Below are 20,383 nucleotides of genomic sequence, written 5' to 3' on the forward strand. Positions count from 1 at the left end.
CCCCCTATCCCCAACAGCTTAATTCTGCATTTATTCATTTGGAACAATAAGGCATTGTTCACCATAATGTATTTGTCATGCGTGTCAAGATTCTATTGGGTGTTTCCTCATTGTCCGTTTGTCGGGCCAATTCCATGAGCTCCAGCTGCTAGTCTAGTCTTGTCTAGGCGATAACACTGCTATGGTGTAATTAAGCACTGTGAATAAGAGACCTGATTCATCTTCATGGACACAATTCACTGGAGAGCGTCAGTTAGCTCATCTGGATGTAGTAGACATTCACACAAAGACACCATTATACACACACATTGCAAAGATAAGGAGAACAGATCCAATTGATGAATTTACTGTTTTCGAGTATTGTGGATTTGTGCTGCCCTGGCAACAATGCTGTAGTTGAACCTAATAATGTGCTGATTTTGTGCTGATCTGATCTTTTTTTGAACATAATGTTTCCACCATCGTTTCCTATGACGGAAAATAACTTATGGGCATCAGAACAGCTATCATTAACCTCCATTTGAAGGAGAACTTCTACTTCAATGAGTCGGAGGCGAAAGACATATTGATTATTGCGGACCATGCCCTAAATCCCAACACTCGAAGGAGGAGACACCACTAAAGAGGCCGGCGTGCAGGATACCTGACGAGACTATGTCGAAGAGTGGATAAATCACCTCTACCCTCCGTTTTATTGGTGAACGTGCAATCACTGGATAATAAACTGGATGAGTTCTGTTCGAGACTATCCTATCAATGTGATCTGAAGAACTGTAATATCATATATTTAATCAGAGTTGTGCCTGAAGAAGGACATGGAAAATATAAATCTAGTTGGTTTTTCTATACATCGGCAGGACAGAACGGCGGCTGCGTTCTGAGTTTTGTGAAGAATCGTTTTGTGAAGAATGCACATATTAACAGAGGTGACATCACAAAGGTCAAAGGTTAAAGATCAACAACTTATGCAGGTGTTCCTAACCCAACATTGAAGGTCAGAGGACTCTTGAAGGTCTGTTAACAAGAACTGGTGCGTGATGTCACATTAAGGAAGTCTCGAGGTTCTGCTCGCCTGAGGAAGAGTACCTCATGATAAGCTGTAGACCCCACTCTACCAAGATATTTTTTGTAGCTGTCTATTTACCACCTCAAACCGATGCTGGCACTAAGACCGCACTCAACAACCTGTATATGGCCATAAGCAAACAAGAAAATGCCTACCCAGAGGCCGCGCTCCTAGTGACCAGTGATTTTAATGCAGGAAAACTGAAATCTGTTTTACCTAATTTCGACCAGCATGTCACCTGTGCAACTAGAGAGGAAAACAAGTCTAGATCACCTTTACTCCAAACACAGAGATACATACAAAGCTCTCCCCTCAACCTCCATTTGGTAAATCTGACCATAACTCCATCCTCCTGATTCCTGCTTACAAGCAAAAACTCAAACAGTAAGTACCAATGACACGCTCAATACAGAAGTGGTCCGATGAAGCTGATGCTAAACTACAGGATTGTTTCTCTACCACAGACTGTAACATGTTCTGCGATTCATCTGATAACATTGAGGAGTTTACCACATCAGTCACCGGCTTCATTAATAAGTGCATCGACGACGTTGTCTCCACAGTGACCGTACGTACAGTTCCCAACCAGAAACCATGGATTACAGGCAACATCTGCACTGAGTTAAAGGCTAGAGCTGCTGCTTTCAATGAGCGGACACTAATCCGGACGCTTATAAGAAATCCATCCTCCGAGGAACCATCAAACAGGAAAGGTGTCAATACAGGACCTAGATCAAATCCTACTACACCAGCTCTGATGCTCGTCGGATGTGTGAGGGCTTGCAAACTATCATGGATTATAAAGGGAAACGCAGCTGCGAGCTGTCCACCAACGCGAGCCTACCAGACGAGCTAAATACCTTATATGCATGCTTCAAGCAAAGCAATACTGAATTATGCATGGAAGCACCAGATGTTCCGGACAACTGTGTGATCACACTCTCCGTAGCTGAAGATGTAAGACCTTTAAACAGGTTAACATGACCAGCTGGCAAGTGTCTTCACTGACATTATCAACCTCTCCCTGACCCAGTCTGTAATACCTACGTTTCAAGCAGACCACCATAGTCCCTGTGCCCAAGGACACCAAGTTAACCTGTTTAAATGACTATCGCCTTGTAGCACTCACATCTGTAGCCATGAGAAAACATGAGGTGGTATCATGGTGCCGGAGAGGATGCCTGCCATTTTATTGGCTCTTAACCAACTGTGCTATTTTGTTAGTTTTTTCGCATTGTTTGTAACCTATTGTAACGATGTGCGCTGAGATTTGGGAAGCAAGTTCAGGGAGTGAGTGTTTTAATAAATAAACTCAACATAATACAAAACAAGAAATATGAACAACGCACAGACATGACACTGGAACAGAAACAATAACACCTGGGGAAGGAACCAAAGGGAGTGACATATGTAGGGAAGGTAATCAGGGAGGTGATGGAGTCCAGGTGAGTCTGATGATGCGCAGGTGTGCGTAACGATGGTGACAGGTGTGCGCCATAACGAGCAGCCTGGTGTCCTTGAGGCCGGAGAGGGAGCACACATGACAGTACCCCCTCCCCGACGCACGGCTCCAGCCGCAGGACGCCAACCAAAGTGATAATCCCGGGGATCAGGAGCGGACCGGTCACCTCTGCTGAGGTGTGGGAACCTGTCCATCCGGCTGAGGCGCGGGAGCATGGCGACCTAGAGTGCCGGAGATAGAGCATACATTATGGTACCCTCTCCCTGGCACGTTCGGCTCCAGCCGCAGGACACTAACCAAAGGGACGATCCCGGGGATCAGGAGTGGACCGGTCACCCCTGCTGATCCGCGGGAACCTGTCGCCGACTGGGGTGCGGGAACCTGACAGAACGGCTGAGGCAGGGGAGCCTGGCGATCCGGCGAAGGCATGAAAGCCCGACGAGCCGGGTGAGGCAGGGGAGCCTGGCGATCCGGCGGCGGTATGAAAGCCAATGAGCTGGCTGAGGCAGAGGAACCTGGTGATCTGGCTGAGGCATGAGAGCCTGATGAGCCAACGGAGGCAGGGGAGCCTGGCAATCTGGCTGAGGCATGAGAGCCTGTAGCAGATCCCGGACCTGACGTCATTTCCACTGACAAAAAAACACCAAAAAACACTCCCTGATGCTTCTCTTAGGTGAGGCGTTATTCTGTAACAATGTGCTCTGAGAGTTGGGAAGCAAGTTCAGGGAGTGAGTGTTTTAATAAATAAACTCAACTTAATACAAAACAAGAAACACGAACAACGCACAGACATGACACTGGAACAGAAACAATAACGCCTGAGGAAGGAACCAAAGGGAGTGACATATATATAGGGAGGCCGAAGAGGAAACACACGTGACACTTATTTTGTACATAATGTCTTATGACCAAAAATTGCTTCTGGACATCATAACAGTGGTTACTCACCTTGAATTGGACGAAGAATTTTTCTTTAATGAGTTGGACGAGAGGGATTTACTCCAGACACCTGAACAGGCCCTCATCCCCGTCATTCGCAGGAGAAAGAGACAGAGATTTGGCGGAAGGAGATCGGGGTGCCTTGTGAGGAATACCCGGAATATCTGCTTCTACACCTGCATTGCTTGCTGTTTGGGGTTTTAGGCTGGGTTTCTGTACAGCACTTTGAGATATCAGCTGATGTAAGAAGGGCTATATAAATACATTTGATTTGATTTGATCAGGAGACGAGTGGCTAATCTGCCTTTGCCATCCGTACTATTAGCCAACACACAATCGTTGGAAAATAAATGGGATGAACTAAAAGCACGTATGTCCTACCTAATATCTTATGTTTCACAGAGTCGTGGCTGAACGACGACATGAATAACATACAGCTGGTGGGTTATACACTCCATCGGCAGGATAGAACAGCAGCCTTTGGTAAGACAAGGGGTGGTGGTCTATGTATATTTGTAAACAACAGCTGGTGCACGATATCTAAGGAAGTCCTGACGGGCCGCTCCCAGGTGGTAAGGGTAAGTAACAACACATCTGCCATGGTGATCCTCAAAACGGGGGCCCCTCAGGGGTGTGTGCTCAGTCCCCTCCTGTACTCCCTGTTCACTCATGACTGCACGGCCAGGCACGACTCCAACACCATCATTACCTTTGCCGATGACACAACAGTGGTAGGCCTGATCACTGACAACGACGAGACAGCCTATAGGGAGGAGTTCAGAGACCTGACCGCGTGGTGCAAAGACAACAACCTCTCCCTCAACGTGATCAAGACAAAGGAGATGATTGTGGACTACAGGAAAAGGAGGACCGAGTACGCCCCCATTCTCATTGACAGGGCTGTAGTGGAGCAGGTTGAGAGCTTTATGTTCCTTGGCATCCACATCACCAACAAACTAACATGGTCCAAGCACACCTAGACAGTCGTGAAGAGGGCATGACAAAACCTATTCCCCCTCAGGAGACTGAAAAGATTTGGCATGGGTCCTCAGATCCTCAAAAGGTTCTACAGCTGCACCATCGAGAGCATCCTGAAGGGTTGCATTACTGCCTGGTATGGCAACTGCTCGGCCTCCAACAGCAAGGCACAACAGAGGGTAGTGCGTACGACCCAGTACATCACCGGTGCCAAGCTTCCTGACCATCCAGGACCTCTATACCAGGCGGTGTCAGAGGAAGGCCCTAAACATTTTCCAAGACTCCAGCCACCCTAGTCATAGACTGTTCACTCTGCTATCGCACGGCAAGCGGTAGCAATGCAGTTCTGAAACCAAGAGGACCCTGGACAGCTTTTACCCCCAAGCAATAAGACTGCTAAATTGTTAATTAAATAGCTACCCGGAATATCTGCATTGACCCTTTTTGCACTAATCTCTTTTGACTCATCACATACGCTGCTGTTACTGTTTATTGTCTATCTTGTTGCCTAGTCACTTTATCCCTACCTACTGTATACAGTGCCTTCAGAAAGTATTCAGACCCTTTGACTATTTTCACATTTTGTTAGGTTACAGTCTTCTTCTAAAATTGATTCAACAGTTTTTTCCTCATCAGTCTACACACAATACCCCATAATGACAAAGAACATTTTTTTTTAAATAAATGTTTGCTAATTTATTAAAAGTAAAAAAAGAAATTTTACATTTACATAAGTATTCAGACCCTTTACTCAGTACTTTGTTGAAGCACATTTGGCAACGATTACAGCCTCGAGTCTTCTTGTGTATGATGCTACAAGCTTGGCACACCTGTATTTGGGGAGTTTATCCTATTCTTCCCTGCAGATCCTCTCAAGCTCTGTCAGGTTGGATGGGGAGCGTCGCTGCACAGCTATTTTCAGGTCTCTCCAGAGATGTTCGATCGGGTTCAATTCCGGGCTCTGGCTGGGCCACTCAAGGAGATTCAGAGACTTGTCCTGAAGCCACTCCTGGTTTGTCTTGGCTGTGTGCTTAGCGTCATTGTCCTGTTGGAAGGCGAACCACTCTACCATAAAGGTCTGATTGGTTGAGTGCTGCAGAGATGGTTGTCCTTCTGGAAGGTTCTCCCATCTCCACAGAGGATCTCTGGAGCTCTGTCAGAGTGACCATCGGGTTCTTGGTCACCTCCCTGACCAAGGCCCTTCTCCCCGATTGCTCAGTTTGGCCGGGCGGCCAGCTCTAGGAAGAGTCTTGGTGGTTCTAAACTTCTTCCATTTAAGAATGATGGAGGCCACTGTGTTGTTGGGGACCTTCAATGCTGCAGACAATTTTTGGTACCCTTCCCCAGATCTGTGCCTCGACACAATTCTGTCTCTGTGCTCTACGGACAATTCTTTCGACCTCATAGCTTGGTTTTGCGCTGACATCCACTGTCAACTGTGGGACCTTATATAGACTGGTGTATGCCTTTCCAAATCATGTCCAATCAATTGAATTTACCACAGGTGGACTCCAATCAAGTTGTAGAAACATCTCAAGGATGATCAATGGAAACAGAATGAACCTGAGTTCAATTTCGAGTCTCATAGCAAAGGGTCTGAATACTTATATAAATAAGGTATTTCATATTTATTTTTTTATATACATTTGGTAAAATTTCTACAAACCTGTTTTTGCTTTGTCATTATGGGGTATTGTGTGTAGATTGCGGGGTAATTTTAGAATAAGGCTGTAACGTAATAAAATGTGGAAAAAGTCAAGGGGTCTGAATACTTTCCCGAAGGCACTGTATGTACGTACAGTATATACCCCTTGTGCAATTACAGATTTATTTTGTTTTTACCATGACATCTTCATTTAATCAGAATTTGATTTTGATCTGCCGTAAAAGGTTTATATTTACCAAAACCATATGTTGGTGTAGAGGAAATCATGTGTGTCGTAGAAAAACTAAATTAAAAAGGATTTAGTGCAGGTGCAAAAATAAGTGAACCCCAAGTTGCATTGGTTAAATCAAGTAGGTAAGTAGAATCAGGTGGGTAAATAATTGGGTACAAAATGAACCAATCAAAGGAGAGATCGTTAGGAAAGAGTTTGGGTGGGACTCTGTTAAATAGAGATAAGAAACGTGGTCAGTTTGGTGTTACCCATCCAGGTGAATACAAACCACACCATACCGAGAGGAAAGGAGATCTCAGAGGACATCAGGACGAGGGCAGCACATCAGTCTGGGGAAGGCTATAAAATCAAATCATTTACAAATGGAGAGCATTTAACATGACGTCAACTCAGCCTATAAGTTTACACCCTTCCAAAATATCCCAAGAGCCACAAGAACAATAATAAATCAGGTAAAAGCCAACCCAAACATAACATTCAGATATTTCCAGACCTCCCTTGCTGCATCTCAGGTAACTGTGCATGCTCTAATAATAAGAACACTGAATCGAAATGTCCGTCATGGGAGGGTTGATAGGAAGAAGCCTCTGCTGTCAAACTGCCCGTCTTAACCAGAGACCACCTGGACAAACGTGAAGGTTTCTGGAAGTCCATTCTATGAACCGATGAGTCCAAAATTGACATTTCTGGTCACAATCAACACCGCTATGTTTGGCGAAAACCCAACACTGCCTACCACCAAAAGAACCTTTTCCCAACAGTCAAGCATGGTGATGGGAATGACAAGATCTGGAGCTGCTTTTCCTCCTCTGGACCTGGACGACTCTACATCATTAAGGGAACCATAAATTCTGAGGTTATACCAGGAGATTCTTGAACAGAATGTCAGACCATCAGTCCAGAGCCCGAAAATGGGTCTTCCAACAAGAAAACAACCCAAAGCATTCAAGCAAATTTACCAAAGAATGGCTCAGGAGAAAGAAGATGTAACGATCGTCTGAAAGAGGGGACCAAGATGCAGCGTGGTAAGTGGTCATAATTTATTATAAATGACGAAACACTTAAACAAAGAAACAAAAACGAAAGCCAACAGTTCTGTCAGGTGAAAAACACAAGACAGAAAACAACTACCCACAAAACCCCAAAGTAAAATAGGCTGTCTAAGTATGGCTCCCAATCAGCGACAACGATGTACAGCTGTCCCTGATTGAGAGCCATACCAGGCCAAAACAAAGAAATACAAAAACATAGAAAAAAGGACATAGAATGCCCACCCAAATCACACCCTGACCAAACCTAAATAGAGACATAAAAAGGCTCTCTCAGGTCAGGGCGTGACAGAAGGTTTGTGTTTTGTATTGGCCAAGTCAAATTCCTGACTGAAATCCAATCGAGATGTTGTGGCAGGACCTGAAACGGGCAGTTCATGCCAGACACCCCTCAAACTTCACTCAATTGGCTGAGTTCTGTAAGGAGGAGTGGGCAAAAATCCCTCAAAACAGATGTCAGAGACTGATTACTGGCTATAGGAGATGTTTACTCCAAGTTATCACTGCTAATGGAGGTGCTACAAGCTATTGACTGAAGGGGTTCACATATTTTTGTACATGTCACATCTGAGTTTCTGTTAAATAAACCACGTTGGTTAAATAAACAATGAAAATATATATTTTTTTGTTTCTGTCATTTACCTGGAATGTCTTTATTACAGATTGGGGTTTAGATAAGGATGATTTTATATGTTCATTTCATAGCAAAATAATGACCAGCCCTGTAGGGTTCACATATTTCAAGCAACACTAACACTGCACTCAACTACCTCATACCCCTGCACACTCAGTGCTGGTACCCTGTGTATATAGCCAAGTTATCATTACTCATTGTGTATTTATTCCTTGTTATTATTTTTCATTTAATTTTCACATTTACATGTGACAACATTTTAACTGGGTCAATAATTTGTCATCCCTCCCTTTCTCTCTCTCTCTCTCTCTCTCCTTCCTTGCTTCCTTGCTTCATTGCTTCCTCCCTGTATTCCCCTCTCTCTCTCCACCACTTTCTCCCCCCCAGGGGAATCAGATTCTAAGCAGCCTGTCTCTGGATGAGTACAAGGCCACTCTGAAGATGATCGAGAGGGCTATTCTGGCTACGGACCTGGCTCTGTACATGAAGTAGGTACAATGTCACACACAGCAGGGATGCACACAGAGGGGAACCGTTCAAGTCACATTTTTATGCAGAGTTTTCATTACAACTTCAATTAAGCTTGATGGGCTGTGGAAAATGTCAAGGTGGAAGTTGTAGCCACCGTTGGCCTATTCATTAGAAGATCTAGTAATAATGTACTGAAACAGTAATTGACTGTATCTCTCTCTCTCCTCCCCCTAACAGCTCTTCTCTCTCTCTCTCGCTCTGTTCTCTTTCCCTCCCTCTCCTTGTCTGACGTGTGAGCGTATGACTAGACTGCAGGCAGACGGGGAGAAAGACATATCAAATTTACTGCCTGTCTTTTCAGGAGGAGAGGAGAGTTCTTTGAACTGACCAAGAACAGCCAGTTTGTCTGGGACGATGACTATCATAAAGACTTACTGAGGTTAGTGGACACAATGCATATACATGTTCACCTGGGGACAGCTTGGTTGTGCATCTTTCAAGGTTGGGATCAATTCTAGTAGATACTCAAAGACTTGCAGTCATTGTGCTAATACTAGTTAGCATTGGCTCGCAAAAAACTCCCTCTAACGTCCTTCATACTGGACACAGAGACATAAAATGGTATCCACGAGTCCATCTGACTCTGGGGAAGTAGATAAAAGGGCCTCATTGCCAACATCTCGAAGTATCCCTTTAAAACAGTACAAAGTGTTTATTAGGTGTTAAGCCTGTGTTAAAATATGCTTAAAATGATTAGAAGACAAAAAAGCGATTGTGATTGTGTTGAATTGTGTTTGGGAAATAAAGATAGACATGGTTTTAAAAAGGTCGTGGTAATATTTCATTTAGTACAGAAATGTGTAAGAGGCTTAACTTACCCTGTCCCGCGGTTCACCTTACCCCATACCTGGTGTAAGTTGTACCAAGAGACCACTTTTTTTGGACAAGCTATATTTTCAGAACTGTCACGTTTACATGGATTCTGATTATTTCTACGTCCTTAAATATATGCAGATAACTTTGTTAGAACAATACTATATTTCCCTTGATGGAGTGATGCTGAACGTGGTTCAACATAACCCACTCTCTTGCCCTGCTTGTCCAACAGTATGCTTGTGTGTCACCCACTGTAGGTCAATGCTGATGACTGCATGTGACATCTCTGCCATTACCAAGCCCTGGCCAGTACAGAAAAGGGTAAGTGAAAAGTGGGATCACATTCACTAGACTCAAGACTCACTTCATAAACTCAACTGTGTTCTTGTTACTGTGTTGTTACTGTGTTCTTGTTACTGTGGTGTTACTGTGTTCTTGTTACTGTGTTCTTGTTACTGTGGTGTTGTTACTGCTATCTCCTTTGATATTCTTTCAAACGTTTCATTCTCACTCACACAGCTCTCATTGTTCTCATCCTTTTTCAGTACCTCTCCCTTTTCTTTTCACCCCTTAGATTATGTTCTCTTTCTGTCTCTCTCTCTCTCTTCTTCTCCTGGTGCCATTTCAACTTCCCTGTGTACGTCTCTTCCTCCTGTTCCTCATCAAGCTCCTTAGGTGCAATGGAAGGAGAGGTTCAGACAAGTGTGTGTGTGTGCGCGTGTGCGCGCGTGTGTGCGTGTGTGTGTGTGTGTGTGTGTGTGTGTGTGTGTGTGTGTGTGTGTGTGTGTGTGTGTGTGTGTGTGTGTGTGTGTGTGTGTGTGTGTGTGTGTGTGATCAAACAGCTCTAGAACTCTTCTTAGAGGGGGATAGACACTCAGTTCTAGACCCAGACACCTGTTCTAGACCCAGACTCAGCTCTAGACCCAGACACCTGTTCTAGTCCCAGACTCAGCTCTAGACCCAGACTCCTGCTCTAGTCCCAGACTCAGTTCTAGACCCAGACACCTGTTCTAGACCCAGACTCAGCTCTAGACCCAGACACCTGTTCTAGTCCCAGACTCATCTCTAGACCCAGACTCATCTCTAGACCCAGACACCTGTTCTAGACCCAGACACCTGTTCTAGATCCAGAAACCTGTTCTAGTCCCAGACTCAGCTCTAGACCCAGACTCAGCTCTAGACCCAGAAACCTGTTCTATACCCAGACTCAGCTCTAGACCCAGAAACCTGTTCTATACCCAGACTCATTCATAGACCCAGAAACCTGTTCTAGACCCAGACTCAGCTCTAGACCCAGAAACCTGTTCTAGACCCAGAAACCTGTTCTAGACCCAGAAACCTGTTCTAGACCTATCCTCTCTTCAGGTCCTCACATAATACATACAGAACTGACAGAGCTGGTGAGTACATCTGCACTTCCAGCAGACATACACACATACACACACATAATACACACACAAACACATAGGAAATCTGTGCACACACACACATACACCAACAAACACACATTTTCTTTCACACAAATCCAAAGTCTTCTCCTCCTCTCCCCTTCTCCCCCTATCTCTCCTCCTCTCCCCCACGTTCTCTCCGTTCCTCAGATGAACCCCCCCTCCGGCTCTCTAGGCTTAATTACACAGCTCCAATCAGTGTTCTGCAGATGGCTACCACACACACACTTCCTTGATTGGGAACCCGAGGCTGTAGTCAGTCTTCATTTATCCTTTGTGAAGAGAAAGAGTCCATCTACGCAGTATGGTTGATGCTCAGTTAGCAGAACTTTCTCTCTCTCTCTTTTCTCTTTCACTATTTCTCTCCTGCATTATTCCCATGCTACAAATGTCAGGGAATACTTTGTAGGATACTGAGTGCTATTGCAGGGTATCTGATACAATTGGCAGTGGATAGGTGTATTTTTTTTCTTCACATAACAGGAAGCTGCCTATCCAACCTGAAACCCCCTGGTCGTATCACATTCATGGAAACACCGGCCCGTCTTTCAAATTCCTAGATATCTGCAAAAGACATGAATGTTTAAAAACCCTGGACAACCGATTGGCTAAAGTATTTATTCAGATACAATCATGGGGTTATAGTCTAACAGACCAGACTTTGTGGCTGTTGAAAGACTACAAGGTTACTAATCCAATTTGTCCTTTACCCAATTGAAACAACATACCACTTTGAGGCACTTTTAAAAGCTCCCTCTCTTTCTTTCTTTCTTTCTTTCTTTCTTTCTTTCTTTCTTTCTTTCTTTCTTTCTTTCTTTCTTTCTTTCTTTCTTTCTTTCTTTCTTTCTTTCTTTCTTTCTTTCTTTCTGTCTTGTCTCTCTCCATCTTCTCTTGCAGATAGCTAAGTTGGTGGCTACAGAGTTCTTTGAGCAAGGGGACAAAGAGAGAGAAGAACTCAACATTGAGCCAATAGTAAGCACTTGTTCTGTTCCCTACCATCGTTACTGCCTTATGGTATGTACTATTACACTGCTGCAGTTGATCCATTGTTCTGTTCCCTACCATCGTTACTGCCTTATGGTATGTACTATTACACTGCTGCAGTTGATCCATTGTTCTGTTCCCTACCATCGTTACTGCCTTATGGTATGTACTATTACACTGCTGCAGTTGATCCATTGTTCTGTTCCCTACCATCGTTACTGCCTTATGGTATGTACTATTACACTGCTGCAGTTGATCCATTGTTCTGTTCCCTACCATCGTTACTGCCTTATGGTATGTACTATTACACTGCTGCAGTTGATCCATTGTTCTGTTCCCTACCATCGTTACTGCCTTATGGTATGTACTATTACACTGCTGCGGTTGATCCATTGTTCTGTTCCCTACCATCGTTACTGCCTTATGGTATGTACTATTACACTGCTGCAGTTGATCCATTTTTCTGTTCCCTACCATCGTTACTGCCTTATGGTATGTACTATTACACTGCTGCAGTTGATCCATTGTTCTGTTCCCTACCATCGTTACTGCCTTATGGTATGTACTATTACACTGCTGCAGTTGATCCATTGTTCTGTTCCCTACCATCGTTACTGCCTTATGGTATGTACTATTACACTGCTGCAGTTGATCCATTGTTCTGTTCCCTACCATCGTTACTGCCTTATGGTATGTACTATTACACTGCTGCAGTTGATCCATTGCCATTGGAAATCAGGGTTTTGTGAAATTGAATTACAAGGCTCCAAGATTCTGATTTTAACATCTTGGCATGTGCACATGTTGGCTTTGTGCAAAGCCAGGTTTTTACTAGTTGGCAAGCAAAGCCAGATGTCAATGTGGGAGCAAATTAGATTTGGACTTAACAAAGTTTTGTAAAGATGGTTTTCTTTTCTAGGATCTGATGAATCGGGACAAGCAGGATAAGATTCCAAGCATGCAGGTGTCGTTCATTGATGCCATCTGTACACAGCTGTATGAGGTGAAGCTATGACATGATTTGATTGGTCTTTATTAGTCATGTTTAGGGAACATTTTATTGGCCATATAGCATGTATAGTCCCGTGTACAGCATGGCACTTGCAACGCTAGGGTTGTGGGTTCGATGAAAATGTATGCACTCACTACTGTAAGTCGCTCTGGAGCGTCTGCTAAAGAACGTCTGCTAAATTGAGTAATTTTTTTCATGTTAATGTATGACATTGACACAGGTAGGTACTCTCTCATTCTGTCATTCTCTCTCATTCACTTTCTCGCTGGTCTGTCTCTCTCGCACTCTCTCTCTGTCTCTCTCTCTCTGTCCATCAGACCCTGGCCAGTATGTCTGAGTCCTGTTCCCCACTACTCGAGGGCTGCCAGAAGAACAGACAGAATTGGAAGATTCTGGCTGAACAGGGCGACAAAGGTTTCTTCAACGGAGTGGTGTAGACCTGTTTAACGTCTCCCCTCCATCCCCACTATCACTCCATCCCTCCACCACCCTGAGAAGATGACATCAACACTAAGCTATATTTATTACCATAGTCTTTTTTTTCTTTTTTTGCACAAAGTCGACTTGCTACATGAAGGAGTCACTATATTATATCTCTCACAGTCGGAGGAAGGGAAGAACACTGAAGGTGTGTGTGTGTGTGTGTGTGTGTGTGTGTGTGTGTGTGTGTGTGCATGCGTCTGTGGCTACTATCGGCCTACTGAGCACCAAGGGATCAACATGCCACCAGAGAACAGACAGACCTGGGTTCAAATATTATTTGAAATCTCTCAAATATTTTGAGCCCGCCTGGAGTGCCAGATGGTCGTGCAGGATTTGTACTTTTGAGACTATTGCATTGGTTCCGTTGTACCAAACAAGCTCAATGAAAGATTACAAATACTATTTGAACCCAGGTCTTAGGCTCATTGCAATGGCTGGAATGGCATTAATGGAACGGTATAGTTACAACTTACTTTGTACACGCCATAAAGGACCACAATCATAAGCTTGTTAGTATTACCAGCGCAAACTCACACACCACACACTCACAACACAAAGGTTTTGAGAGAACGTTCATTTTATGTAACACTCACTCGTCTTACCTATTGCATATTTATTTGTTTTATATATTTATTCAATTTCTATACTGTTAGGTCAGTTTCATGTTGAGAACACACACGTCTCTGCTTTGAAAACTTTACTGGACCATCCATTCACCGGTGTATTTTTATGCATTGTGTTATTATTTGAACTTTGTAAATTGTAAAGGACCCAAAGACTTGACGTGTGTTCTAGAAGATTCCACTGCCATCCTGTGATATGATAGGTGTGATTCACATGATATGATAGGTGTGATTTCCCCCCCGTAGGCCCTCATAATGGACCAGCTCCCCCCCCTCCGTGGGCCCTCATAATGGACCAGCTCCCTGACTCCCCTGTAGGCCCTCATAATGGACCAGCTCCCTGACTCCCCCTGTAGGCCCTCATACTGGACCAGCTCCCTGACCCCCCCCCCCCCCTCCGTAGACCCTCATAATGGACCAGCTCCCTGACCCCCCCCCATAGGCCCTCATAATGGACCAGCTCCCTGACTTCCCCTGTAGGCCTTCATAATGGACCAGCTCCCCCCCCGTCCCCCTCCGTAGACCCCTCATAATGGACCAGCTCCCTGACCCCCCCCATAGACCCTCATAATGGACCAGCTCCCTGACTCCCCTGTAGGCCCTCATAATGGACCAGCTCCCTGACTCCCCTGTAGGCCCTCATAATGGACCAGCTCCCTGACTCCCCTGTAGGCCCTCATAATGGACCAGCTCCCTGACTCCCCCTGTAGGCCCTCATAATGGACCAGCTCCCTGACCCCCCTCCGTAGGCCCTCATAATGGACCAGCTCCCTGACTTCCCTGTAGGCCCTCATAATGGACCAGCTCCCTGACCCCCCCCTGTAGGCCCTCATAATGGACCAGCTCCCTGACTCCCCTGTAGGCCTTCATAATGGACCAGCTCCCTGACCCCCCCCTCCGTAGGCCCTCATAATGGACCAGCTCCCTGACCCCCCCCCGTAGGCCCTCATAATGGACCAGCTCCCTGACCCCCCCCTCCGTAGGCCCTCATAATGGACCAGCTCCCTGACCCCCCCCGTAGACCCTCATAATGGACCAGCTCCCTGACCCCCCCTCCGTAGACCTTCATAATGGACCAGCTCCCTGACTCCCCTGTAGGCCCTCATAATGGACCAGCTCCCTGACCCCCCCTCCGTAGGCCCTCATAATGGACCAGCTCCCTGACCCCCCGTAGGCCTTCATAATGGACCAGCTCCCTTCTTTAACGTGTAAGGCCGGGGCATCTTTAGAGTTGAAAGGAGCACTTGACCGCCGAAGCCTAAAATATTTGCACCTTAAGGTCATTTGCATTTCATACAAAACAAAACTCTTTCTCATGGAAAATGTACAAAGGGATTCATTCATTTTTAGATTCTTTCAGATACAGGACTGCTAAACCACCCACTCACTACCTTTCTGTACGAAAATGATTTTTTCCATTTTCCAAACCTCCTAAACTCACACATAATATACTATAGTAGTTGTCAAGTACAGACATGTGGACTGTATCACTGTCATTCAAATGAGAAACTCAAATTTGACTTAACCTTGTCCGAACTGAAGCACTTTTCTCCTTGTAGATGTATGCGGTTAGTGGCTGTGTTGTGTACTTAAAGAAGTCTCCATAAATGTATACTTGTTTGTGCGCTTCGATAATGAGGCAAGTTGCTTTTCTGGTTCCAATTCCACACTGCTTTGGTGTCTGATTGGTCAAAACAGATAATGTGTTGCTTCTCCACCAATGATAGACCTGTGTGTTGCATGTGAAGGCACTGCTCCTATAAAGATGGCTATGAACAGCCACAGTATAGAGATCACAGGACCTGTTGGTTGTTAGTGGAGGCTGAAGTAATGACATGCAGAAAGGGTTTCTCCTATAGAAATAGATTATATTTCTGTGTCCCCCCCCCCCCTTCTTGTTGACTGATGAACACTGTGAGACAAGTTGAATGGTACATCCCATTAAAAGGATACTGCTTATTTTCTTGTGCTCGGTCATCTGTGTTGGATATAACCTCACACTGGTCTAAATAAGCATTCATTTTACATGTAGAGATGGCTGATATCCAACCAGGACTGAAACTTGGGTTATGTCGCCACCGTCTGGTCCATCACAGTGGTAAAACACGGACAAGACTTGAGGATGATCAAATGGATACGTTTATATATTTTAGGAACATTTCTTAAAAATACAACACATAAACCACTAGCTTCTAAAACAGTGAGGCTCAGAACTGGATAGATCACAAGGTAAAGTTCAGAAGGAAGTAAATGGATTGGACCAAAAGAGATCAGTGACCATTGACATATATATATTTACATCAAAGCAGTGAGCCAGGAAGAACAAGGCCTTCCCAATACAGAGAAAAAGACAACAATAATCAGTATAAAGGACTTTAGATATACAAAGAAAGATATATAACGAGAGAGGGAGAGATATGAGTGGTGGAGGTAGGAAAGGGTAAGCGTAAAATAAATTTTATCATAGCCATTGTGCGCGTTTGAGATTGCAGTCGGCGACTGCAGACTGGCTGACCTACAAATCACATTGGATCCTAAATGACTATGGATTATGATTTGTAGACCAATTGTAGTCAATCTCCAACGTGCCTTTTTTTATTCAGCAGGGAAGATGAGGCATTGAGCGATAACTATGTACAGGGGCGGCAGGTTAGAGGTCCAGGCTCTAGGCTGAGTCTGCCCTCTTGTAGACCACCATGCTGTTGACCTTGTGGATGGAGGTGGTGAAGGAGCGCAGACGAACCTCCTCCGATTGGTCGATGATCTGGGGGCCCGACTCCTCCCATTTGTCGGGCACCTCTAGGTCCTTGTCGGTGTAGACGAGGAGGTCAAAGGCACCTGGGGAGAGGGGTCAAAGTTCAGGGGTTATCAAGGAGCATCAGAAACATTTCTGTTAAGAAAAGTATGTGCCAGTCAAATGTCCGACCAGATTTTAGAAGATAAAATAGAAATCCATTTAATGCAGTCCCTTTATGTGCCCATAAACACTGATGAAAAGAGGAATGAGCTTACCAAGTGAACATTAGCTTCTTGCACAATACACATCTCCCTCTATCTGGCTTGTCAATATCCTTACTTTCAGTGTCTAGGACAGAATATTTATTTCCCCACTTGTAGATGCCTCCATCCTTGGTACAGTAGCTAGTAAAACTAACTAGCTTGATTTGGTTTTATAATTCTTAAAAAAGGTAACTACTTGACCAGGCATTGGATTATTATAGGAAGATTGCTTTATCTAAATAATCCCCCTTGGTGGACACGTTTGACATTTCTGGAAATAATCTTTTAGTGAGATGAATCTAGCAAAACGTCATAAAACACCAGAACACTTCCTGCGTGTATACAACTGTCTGTCATGAATGCAATAGTGCAGGAACATTCACGGGCAGGTACAAATTGATACATAGTTGCAGGTTGCTAACGCAAGCTCAAGACAGGCAGGGAGAGTAGAGAGCTTATTTGATTGAAAGACAACATGAACCAACTTCTGCATAGAAAAAGTGATTTATAAAATGTTTTTTATTTTCATCAGGATATTTGCTTCGCCACAATGTGTCCAGAAATGTGCTTGTTTTTTTTATTGGCTTTTGTGTTTGTTTTTTTGTTGGCCAAAAGCAGGCACTTAACGGCCAATGGAAACACTGGTTCACACACACACACACACACACACACACACACACACACACACACACACACACACACACACACACACACACACACACACACACACACACACACACACACACACACACACACACACACACACACACACACTACTCACAGGCAGTCTCCAGCAGGGGTAGGAAGGTGACAGTGGCAGTGATCTGTCTGATGACTGAGCGAATCTCATCCTGGATGGACTTGATGGACTTCTCCCTGGGAGCGCTGAGAGAAGAGACACAAAAAGGCTGTCACATATGTGTGCGTGTGGTAGACAGGTCCACTGCTGCTGAAGTATCCTACAGTACCTGATCTCCTTTGCACTCTTGTCACACTCAATGTCAAACTGCCACCGTTCCAGCACCTCACTAGTCTCCAGACATGTGATAACAAGGACCAGCTTCTGCACTGTGCAGTCAAACAGCCACTCTGCAATACAGACACACAGGTCAGTCAAACAGCCACTCTGCAATACAGAGACACAGGTCAGTCAAACAGCCACTCTGCAATACAGACACACAGGTCAGTCAAACAGCCACTCTGCAATACAGAGACACAGGTCAGTCAAACAGCCACTCTGCAATACAGACACACAGGTCAGTCAAACAGCCACTCTGCAATACAGACACACAGGTCAGTCAAACAGCCACTCTGCAATACAGAGACACAGGTCAGTCAAACAGCCACTCTGCAATACAGAGACACGGGTCAGTCAAACAGCCACTCTGCAATACAGAGACACAGGTCAGTCAAACAGCCACTCTGCAATACAGAGACACGGGTCAGTCAAACAGCCACTCTGCAATACAGACACACAGGTCAGTCAAACAGCCACTCTGCAATACAGACACACAGGTCAGTCAAACAGCCACTCTGCAATACAGAGACACAGGTCAGTCAAACAGCCACTCTGCAATACAGAGACACGGGTCAGTCAAACAGCCACTCTGCAATACAGAGACACGGGTCAGTCAAACAGCCACTCTGCAATACAGACACACAGGTCAGTCAAACAGCCACTCTGCAATACAGACACACAGGTCAGTCAAACAGCCACTCTGCAATACAGACACACAGGTCAGTCAAACAGCCACTCTGCAATACAGACACACAGGTCAGTCAAACAGCCACTCTGCAATACAGACACACAGGTCAGTCAAACAGCCACTCTGCAATACAGAGACACAGGTCAGTCAAACAGCCACTCTGCAATACAGAGACACAGGTCAGTCAAACAGCCACTCTGCAATACAGAGACACAGGTCAGTCAAACAGCCACTCTGCAATACAGACACACAGGTCAGTCAAACAGCCACTCTGCAATACAGACACACAGGTCAGTCAAACAGCCACTCTGCAATACAGAGACACAGGTCAGTCAAACAGCCACTCTGCAATACAGAGACACAGGTCAGTCAAACAGCCACTCTGCAATTGACACACCCAACTACAGCAGAAACAGACATACTGGTATCTCCGAGGGAATGAAAACGTTGATCAAAATTGAGAAAAATCAACACACTAAGATGTGAAATATGACACCTCATTTGACCTTGTGAGAAATAACATAGGGTTAATAGCGACACAAGTGACTGTAGGAAAGGTTAGACAGTATTTTATAGCAGGACTGTCTGGCAATCCTGACCTTCACCCCCATGTATTATAACGTACTGCGCATGGGCTAAAGTTAGATTCCATTGAGTTTATTTTATACTGTACCTTTGAGCTGTGACACAACGTTGGTCAGGTAGTTTTTCAGCTTTGTGTCAGTGGTGAGTTGAAGGCTCATGTCATACTGGGTGACTCGGGAGAACGTCTCCGGAGGGTAGAGCCCTCGCTGGTACAGGATGCTGTTGATACCGAATGCTGCAGGGACAGGATAACGTTAGTTAACGTTAGGTGGTTAGCTACAATGACGAGGTTAGCTAGCTAACTAACTAACTAGTAACAATACTGTTGTCTCCATGCGTGAAGGTGCACAATTACACACGTATGGATATATTAGCATAGCAAAATCACATGTAAGGACATAAATATTACTTATCGTCGTGGAAAACACGGATGCGATGGTTGTAAACAATGTTAGATAGCTAGCTTCCGCAGAGAACACCATCGCCATGTTCAAGTTGCATGCCTTTTCTTTTTGATCAGGCGAAAATAAAGCAAAGTCGGTGAAATACTTACAGAAAAACTCGGCCACAAGCTCAGCGCTGCCTTTCAGGGTAATGCCTTTCAGTGTGCTCGTCATCTTTACACGTTTTAGTTATATCCTTTTCTTATATTGTATTTTCTCGTCAGATTTTTTTTTCTTTACCCGCCGCCAAAGTTTGAAATGTGCAGGTCGTTGAAGTTCCGCGCATGCGTCATCCACAGAGGCGGATTTACAGCCTCGCAGTGCTGCATGTCTGACGCCAGGGGGCGGTGTACTGCTCGACCTGGAGATTTACAATCTGCAGGCATTTCTTCATTCTATTCTAAAAGTAGTGATAAGTACAAGCTTTTCTAATCTTACATACTCAACCATCCTACGCTTTCTAATATTGTTCATACTCTATTACAACAGTGTTATCTACAGCAGAGATGGGTCACTGGCGACCCCCCTTTTGTAGGCCTGCAGACCAATTAAAAACGTACTGGTGAGAGTTAGAATAATAGAATACACAAGGTGCAATTTCGGAATTTGTTTTTGCGTCCGCAGTCACTCAATTAGTCCATGTCAGTCAATTTTTTAGATTTGTAAGTTAGTCTAGCTAATTGCAGGAAATTAGCTGTTAAACTGCTCATTTTTCTCTCTGCCCCA

At 44.7% G+C, this 20,383-nt stretch overlaps 2 protein-coding genes across 4 annotated transcripts in view; one reads left to right on the forward strand and one right to left on the reverse strand.

Annotated features, from left to right (window-relative positions):
- The window catches only part of LOC106608572 (cGMP-specific 3',5'-cyclic phosphodiesterase), a 150,288-nt gene extending 136,129 nt beyond the window's left edge, over nt 1-14,159 (forward strand). For 2 of the 3 annotated variants that reach the window (XM_045721511.1, XM_045721512.1), the window contains 6 exons: nt 8,414-8,514; nt 8,859-8,936; nt 9,631-9,694; nt 11,719-11,793; nt 12,725-12,808; nt 13,135-14,159. In XM_045721511.1, coding sequence (XP_045577467.1) covers nt 8,414-8,514; nt 8,859-8,936; nt 9,631-9,694; nt 11,719-11,793; nt 12,725-12,808; nt 13,135-13,254 — 522 coding nt within the window. In that variant the 3' untranslated portion in view covers nt 13,255-14,159. The other variant, XM_045721510.1, reaches the window with a different exon arrangement.
- A 1,885-nt stretch (nt 14,160-16,044) lies between these two features.
- Nucleotides 16,045-19,882, reverse strand: md2l1 (Mitotic spindle assembly checkpoint protein MAD2A). The gene is given in 5 exon segments (NM_001140711.1): nt 16,045-16,761; nt 17,705-17,808; nt 17,892-18,012; nt 19,303-19,449; nt 19,768-19,882. Coding segments are annotated over 5 exon segments (609 nt in total). The 5' UTR covers nt 19,832-19,882; the 3' UTR covers nt 16,045-16,588.
- Nucleotides 19,883-20,383: the final 501 nt, after the last annotated feature.

The sequence above is a fragment of the Salmo salar genome, chromosome ssa07 (genome assembly GCF_905237065.1).
Source record: "Salmo salar chromosome ssa07, Ssal_v3.1, whole genome shotgun sequence".
NCBI classification, from domain to species: Eukaryota; Metazoa; Chordata; class Actinopteri; order Salmoniformes; family Salmonidae; genus Salmo; species Salmo salar.